The 8,007-nt window shown below is 37.0% G+C and overlaps 1 protein-coding gene across 1 annotated transcript; it reads right to left on the bottom strand.

The window, feature by feature from the left end:
- Positions 1 to 5,033: 5,033 nt before the first annotated feature.
- Positions 5,034 to 7,251, bottom strand: LOC137616676 (E3 SUMO-protein ligase gei-17-like). Its single transcript, XM_068346608.1, has one exon. The coding sequence runs from the start codon at positions 7,171 to 7,173 to the stop codon at positions 5,353 to 5,355; it is 1,821 nt and encodes a 606-aa protein (XP_068202709.1). The 5' UTR covers positions 7,174 to 7,251; the 3' UTR covers positions 5,034 to 5,352.
- Positions 7,252 to 8,007: the final 756 nt, after the last annotated feature.

Genomic DNA, 8,007 nt, shown 5'->3' with positions numbered 1-8,007 from the left:
TCTCTCTCTCTCTCTCTCTCTCTTGGATGAGTAGAAACCTTTATGATGGTAGGTACCTCTCTCGCTCTCTCTCTTGGATATGGGTAGATACCTTTATGATGGTAGGTACCTCTCTCTCTCTCTCTCTCTCTCTCTCTCTCTCTCTTGGATATGAGTAGAAACCTTTATGGATGGTAAGTGCCCCTCTCTCTCTCTCTTGGATATGGGTAGATACCTTTATGGATTATAGGTACCCCCCTCTCTCTCTCTCTCTCTCTCTCTCTCTCTCTCTCTCTTGGATATGGGTAGATACCTTTATGGATGGTATGTACCTCTCTCTCTCTCTCTCTCACTCTCTCTTGGATATGGGTAGATACCTTTATGGATGGTAAGTACCTCTCTCGCTCTCTCTCTTGGATATGGGTAGATACCTTTATGGATGGTAGGTACCTCTCTCTCTCTCTTGGATATGGGTAGATACCTTTATGGATGGTAAGTGGCTCTCTCTCTCTCTCTCTCTCTCTCTTGGATGAGTAGAAACCTTTATGATGGTAGGTACCTCTCTCTCTCTCTCTCTTGGATATGGGTAGATACCTTTATGATGGTAGGTACCTCTCTCTCTCTCTCTCTCTCTCTCTCTCTTGGATATGAGTAGAAACCTTTATGGATGGTAAGTGCCCCTCTCTCTCTCTCTTGGATATGGGTAGATACCTTTATGGATTATAGGTACCCCCCCCTCTCTCTCTCTCTCTCTCTCTCTCTCTCTCTCTCTCTTGGATATGGGTAGATACCTTTATGGATGGTATGTACCTCTCTCTCTCTCTCTCACTCTCTCTTGGATATGGGTAGATACCTTTATGGATGGTAAGTACCTCTCTCGCTCTCTCTCTTGGATATGGGTAGATACCTTTATGGATGGTAGGTACCTCTCTCTCTCTCTCTCTCTCTCTCTCTCTCTCTTGGAAATGGGTAGATACCTTTACGGATGGTAAGTACCTCTCTCTCTCTCTTGGATATGGGTAGATACCTTTATGGATGGTAGGTACCTCTCTCTCTCTCTCTCTCTCTCTCTCTCTTGGAAATGGGTAGATACCTTTACGGATGGTAAGTACCTCTCTCTATCTTGGATATGGGTAGATACCTATGTGGATAGTGGGTAACTCTCTTTCTCTCTCTCTCTCTCTCTCTTGGAAATGGGTAGATACCTTTACGGATGGTTAGGTACCTCTCTCTCTCTCTCTTGGATATGGGTAGATACCTATATGGATGGTAGGTAACTCTCTCTCTCTGGACATGGGCAGATACCTTTATGGATGGTAAGTACCCCCCCCCCTCTCTCTCTCTCTCTCTCTCTCTCTCTCTCTCTCTCTCTCATATGAGTAGATACCTTTATGGATGGTAGGTATCTCTCTCTCTCTCTCTGGATATGGGCAGATACCTTTATGGATGGTAAGTACCTCTCTCTCTCTCTCCCTGGATATGGTAGATACCTTTATAGACGGTAGGCACCTCTCTCTTTTTCTGGATATGGGTAGATACCTTTATAGATGGTAAGTACCTCTCTCTTTCTCTCCCTGGATATGGGTAGATACCTATATGGATGGTAAGTACCTCTCTTTCTCTCCCTGGATATGGGTAGATACCTTTATGGATGGTAAGTACCCCTCTCTCTATCTTTTTTTAGATATGGGTAGACCTCTTTATGGATGGTAAGCGCCTCCTCCCTCTCTCTCTCTCTCTCTCTCTCTCTCTCTCTCTCTCTCTCTCTCTCTCTCTTTGGAGATGGGTAGATCTTTATGGACGGTAAGTGCCTCTCTCTCTCTCTCTCTCTTTCTCTCTCTCTCTCTCTCTCTCTCTCTCTCTCGAGAGAGAGAGAGAGAGAGAGAGAGAGAGATGGGTAGATATATTTATGGATGGTAAGTGCCTCTCTCTCTCTCTCTCTCTCTCTCTCTCTCTCTCTCTCTCTCTCTCTCTCTCTCTCTCTCACATTTCCCATCCTGGTGCTATATGGAAACAATATTTTCTATACTCTGTATTTGCAAAGGAAGCTACAATGAGCATTGATGCTTCGGATTAATAAGGTTTTTATATTCTGTATATTGTATATGAATCTAAATGAGTAAGGAAATATTGAATAAATAGTGCATAAAAGGGTAATACTGGAAGGAAACGTTAATATGATATTAAAACAAGTTAAAAATGATTAATAAATAGGTATTGTATATATGTATATATACACACATATATATTTAATACAGTTTATATATACTGTATATATGATTATATATTATATATATATATATATGAGAGAGAGAGAGAGAGAGAGAGAGAGAGAGAGAGAGAGAGAGAGAGAGAGAGAGAGAGAGAGGGGGGGGTGGATTGTGAGTAGGTAGGTAGGTAGGTCAGGAGACATTAACCTGAAATTCCAGAATCTACCACACCCTGAACCGACTTTAGCTATGAACGCCCTATAGTTAAACGCCCAACAACCAGTGTCCCATCAAAGGGTACTTGGCACTTTGATAGTTTGCCCGTGGTTGTCTCGTCTATGACGTCTATACTCGTGATCGTCATCCGGCCAAACCTTTTTCTTTTTTTTAATCTTGTTAAAAAGTTAAATTACATTTGTTACAATCAATGTTTCCAGTATGATTATATACAATGGCATGTTTATATAAACAATCTAATTTAGCAATTTACAAAATTACACATTACGATTTTGATTTTCAGTTACTCAAAAACAATAATTTATATACTTTTTTGTGAACATTCTATTCATTTTTTCTTTACAAATATTTTTTAAAAGCCACCGATCATAATGAAATTTACACTTAAGAAAGGCATCTGTTTCCCCTTTTGTTTATAGTTTCTTCCTACTGACCCAAACAGCATATAAATAACCAACAATAAATACAGTGGCGCTATCATAATCCTTTTTCGCCCTATATCTGTAACTGAACATTAATGTATTTAAAAAATTGTCCCTGTTTATGTCACAAGTATGAAATAAAACACTTTTGACATAAATCGAAACATTGGTGATAATGTCTGGCTGCCGTGAACTTACTCCTCGTGTAAACAGGGATTTATATTCCTTTCGTTTCATCTTCATTAAGAAACAATATCTTTCGTGTTTACTTTAATTAAGAAAATATACAGTTTACACGTTATTTTTAACGCATTCATATTTATAGTTTTTAGAAATTCATATTTATAATATATTTTATACTTTAATATTGGCTTTCCCGATGTGGTTTATATTTCATCATTTGCATATACTAACATCATTCAGTCAGATATATAGTTACAAAACATAATAAAACAAGACTAACTGATAATGTAATAGACATTACTACAATGTATATATTTTAAACTTCCATTATCATCAAGGAAATTATCATTTATACTAATGTAAATCTTTTTCTAAATTAACACTCTTTAGTAAAATGTAAAAGACATTTATCCGGGAGTGACTTCAACCATATGAATTATATATTGATTATTCTACTTTTAAATAAGGAAATCATACTTTATTCATCTGCTAAGGGCATTACCGTGGGTCAGAAGTATCCAAAATTAAACTGTAATAATTATTAGAACCTAGATATATGTCTACTTTAGGCTTTAGAGCCTTTAAATATGCGGCCCCAGAGACTTTATAATAAGCTAGCACTAGACATCCGAAAGACTCAATATGTTAAGGCTTTTAAGAGCAAACTGAAGACTTTCTCGTTCTCCAAGTGCTTCGATATTGTGGATTTGACAATAAACGACCAATATGCATTGTGAAATGTTCAATGCTTTAGAACGTGATAAAATGACTGTGGAAGTCCTGTAGAGAGTTGGGTTCCCCTGCTGTATAGGACCAGAAAAGCAGCCCTCAAAGGTAAATAGTAATTCTACAGGTTAAGGATTATAAAACTAGATTTTGAAGCTAACTCAAAAAGGGATGAAAATACAGCAATGGTAATAATAGCAGATTTTATTTCAAGTATCTGGATGGCAAGACATTTGGGAATAAGTGTTGAACAGCAAATAATGAAGTGTATAAAGAATAAAAGTGTTAAAAACATTTAATGTAAATATTATTGGATATAAGAATCATGTTAAAAATATTTTCACAGATCAGTATATTTCTAACTTAAAAAAAAACATTTAGAAAAACAATAAAATTCTAATTTTTTAATATTATAATAGATATAATGTATGTACAAATATGTAAAATATAATTTGTAAAGGAATATTTCTTTATGAAATAAAGGAAAAAGTATAAGTTAATAAAATGTAATTGTATTTTCATAATAAAAGATAAGAAAAAGTAATTCTAATTCTATAGAAAGAAATTGAAATTCTTCCTCTGTTAATTTAAGGATTTTTCTTCGCCAAAATTATTTAAATTGTTATAATTTTTGGTCTGTATTTTTATGCTTGCAGGAAGTTAGGCAACGTGCTTTTCAAAAGCACGCTCTTTATACCTCCGTGAATATAGAATATAACAATTGGTACTTAAAAGATAATTTTAACTACGACTTTTGAATGTAAATACATTTCAACATTTTACAAAAGGATGTTGCTATAGCACAGTATTAGAATGAACCTAAAAAATCAATATTCTAAGGTTTCGTAGCTTTCATCAATGAGATATTTTATTGATTAATCTAAATGAGAGATTCTCATGAATTTATAGTTTAAAAGGAGGAACTGTTGCCGCAGATATAACTGCACAAGTGGACACTACAATACCACTTTTGAGGATGGAGAGCAAATTAACAAATGAAAGCGGTGACTAGAATAGCGTAGTAAAGAGAGAGAGAGAGAGAGAGAGAGAGAGAGAGAGAGAGAGAGAGAGAGAGAGAGAGAGAGAGATTGATTGATATTTTGAAGATATTTTCAATTTATTTGGTAACTGTGGCAAAGTTATGTAATAAAAAAATGAATATGACAAAGAGAGGAGTATTCATAATACAGTAGTATAAGCATTGTTTATGCAAAAATTAAAAAAAATGCGAATGGAATTTAAAAACCATAACTAAATTTATACAAGATTTCTGGGATGTAAATAAAATATTCTTTTATTCGGATATTTAATGAATGCTTTTTCATATTCATATTTTTTTTTTTCAATAAAAATCCTGTATAAGGAACTTAAAAATTTGGTACATATATCTGTGTGTAGTTGACAAGACTTAAAGTATTATGTAAACTATCATAATTTGTATTTTTAAGATTTCAAATCCAGTATGGGGTTTTAAAAGTATCTCTTGCTATTAAATAAAAACTTAATTTAAAAAAAGTGAGAAAAGGACAAATCAAAGGGTCTGAAAGCTTTATCGCCTTGACCTTTTTTAGTTTATCGCCTTGACCTTTTTTAGTTTATCGCCTTGACCTTTTTCTTGTTTTCTGCGAACGAGGTTTCCTCTCAGAAGACTCACTTCTTTTGACCTTTTCCTCAGTTTTCGATCGTTTCTTTTGCTGAGAGTTCTCTTCATCGCTATCAGAAAGGTCAATGACGAGAATTCTATTCTTTGAAGGGCTCTTATTTTCCTTTTCCATTCCATTCTCATCCTCCGACTTGGACGCCCAACTCCCATCTTTACATAAAAATATTTTCATCACACAACTGCTGGTGGCTTTCAACACCTCTTCAATGAATTCATCGACGTAAAGGTTGTCTAGGCCAATGTCATGAAGACATATTGGGCAGGACCACGAGCCCTTGTTGGCATTTAGCTGAATATATGACCACAAGTCAAAACACTGGGGGTGGGTACAGCGGGTGGAACGGCCCGGTAACTCTATCCTTTTCCTAAGTAAGGGGCACTCGAGGGACACCGGATAACTCGACGCTAGCATTATATCACTACCCTTCTGGAAGGCACTTTTCTTGATACCTTCGAGTGCACGACTCGGGGATCTCCTCTTTAATTTCTGGCACAGTTCGTCCACACTTCTCCTTGCCATGATAATAACCCTCACAAAAAATGCTCTACCCCTTTCCCTTTCACTACATATGCACATCGAGTTGATAGAACTATCCGATTTGCACAACTTGGTGATGATAACGGGAGATTTTGCATTTAGAACTGTAGCAATCGTTCCATTTACATTTATCTTGACGTTAAAGGGTAACTCGTCCACTGGTATCGACCGAGGACAGAGGAGGGCCATTCGTAAAACCACCTCAAAATCCGGGCGTTGATGAACAGCCAACCCGGCATCTATTTTGAATTCGTAAGTCTTGGAATGTTTGAAGAATGAACCATAATACTCTTCCGCCAAGACATTTTTTACAACCCTCAACGTTGCGAGGGGTTTCATTTTCATATTTCCAAGTTTACCCAAATAACTTTTAGCAGTGCGGTCGTCTGAACGAGGTTTCTCAGGAGAGACAACACGAACCTCTGACCGGAGTGTGTGATTCGAGACAGCTTGGGGTACTGGCTGGGTTGTGTTGCAAGAAACAGCTTGGGGTACTGGCTGGGTTATGTTGCAAGAAACAGCTTGGGGTACTGGCTGGGTTATGTTGCAAGAAACAGCTTGGGGTACAAGCCGGGTTGTGTTGCAAGGAACAGCTTGGGGCACTGGCCGGGTTGTGTTGCAAGAAACAGCTTGAGGTACTGGCCGGGTTGTGTTGCAAGAAACAGCTTGGGGTACTAGCCAGGTTGTGTTGCAAGAAACAGCTTGGGGTACTGGCCGGGTTGTGTTGCAAGAAACAGCTTGAGGTACTGGCCGGGTTGTGTTGCAAGAAACAGCTTGAGGTACTGGCCGGGTTGTGTTGCAAGGAACAGCATGTGGTTCTGGCCGGGATCTGCTGTGAGAAACAGCATGAGGTTGTGGCCAGGATCTGTTATAAGAGACAGCATGTGGTTCTGGCTGGGATCTGTTGTAAAAAAATTCATGCGATTCTGGCTGGTATCTGTTGAAAGTAAACTCATGTGGATCTGGCCAGGTTGTGTTGCAGGAATTTGCGTAGGGCCCTGTTGGAGTGCCATAACTGAAACCCATGCGAGGTTCTTGCTGTGGCCAGTTGGAGGAGACACCTTGGGTTACAGGCCAATGTATGTTGCCATTATTGCGATATTGGCGTTGTTGATGAAAAACAGGACCAGGGTTGCTCGATCGCCAATATGATTCTTCAACAAAAAGTTCCCGTCTCCAAGTATAGTTCGGCCATAAATGCCAATTCCCAAACATACCAGAATAATTTTTGGAGACGACAATTTCCTACACCACTACAACGTGCGTTTGCCTAACTGACTAGAGTTCACTTCGGAGTTTTGACTGCCTTTTAAGTTCCTGTGATTCAGCTGTAATAACTACCCACCAACAATTCTAAAGGCCGGTCGGTAACATTCATCTTAATTTTCGGATGTAGGAGGATTCGTCCAGACAGGAATATTCATCTTTTGATGTATTACGGGATTTAGATTTTAGTTGCATTTGTACTTTTTGGGAACAATGGACAATACTTATTCATCAATAGTTAATTAGGATCTTTCTTTCTCTATGAAAGTTAAATCGTTAACGTATTTATATAATCCTTACAATCACAAAGAAACACACACACACACACACACACACATATATATATATATATATATATATATATATATATATATATATATATATATATATACTGCATTTATGAATATATATACTGTTTGTATGCATGCATGTATGTGTAAATTCCAATATGCATATGCATATGTATACATAATTGATAAACCATTTACTATGAATAGGTAACGAATTATCTCAAACATACCATAAAAACAGTGAAAGGCAATTGAAATTGAATAATATAGTTTAAAAAAAATTGGAAAAAAATTATTTTCATAATGTTTAAATATTTCAATTATAAATGAAATGTGGTTATCGGCGAAGTTTTGTTACGTACAACTTCATTTCTCATGGGGAAAGATTACTGTCATTTTAAGAATGAGAAGGGGAAAGTCATTAAGATCATTAGAATGAAAATTTCTCCTATATTTTCCCTACCACTAACTTCATTCTTCGGTGAGTAGGGGT

This window comes from Palaemon carinicauda, chromosome 22 (assembly GCF_036898095.1).
Source record: "Palaemon carinicauda isolate YSFRI2023 chromosome 22, ASM3689809v2, whole genome shotgun sequence".
In the NCBI taxonomy this organism is placed as follows: Eukaryota; Metazoa; Arthropoda; class Malacostraca; order Decapoda; family Palaemonidae; genus Palaemon; species Palaemon carinicauda.
This window is presented reverse-complemented; position numbering and strand designations above follow the sequence as displayed.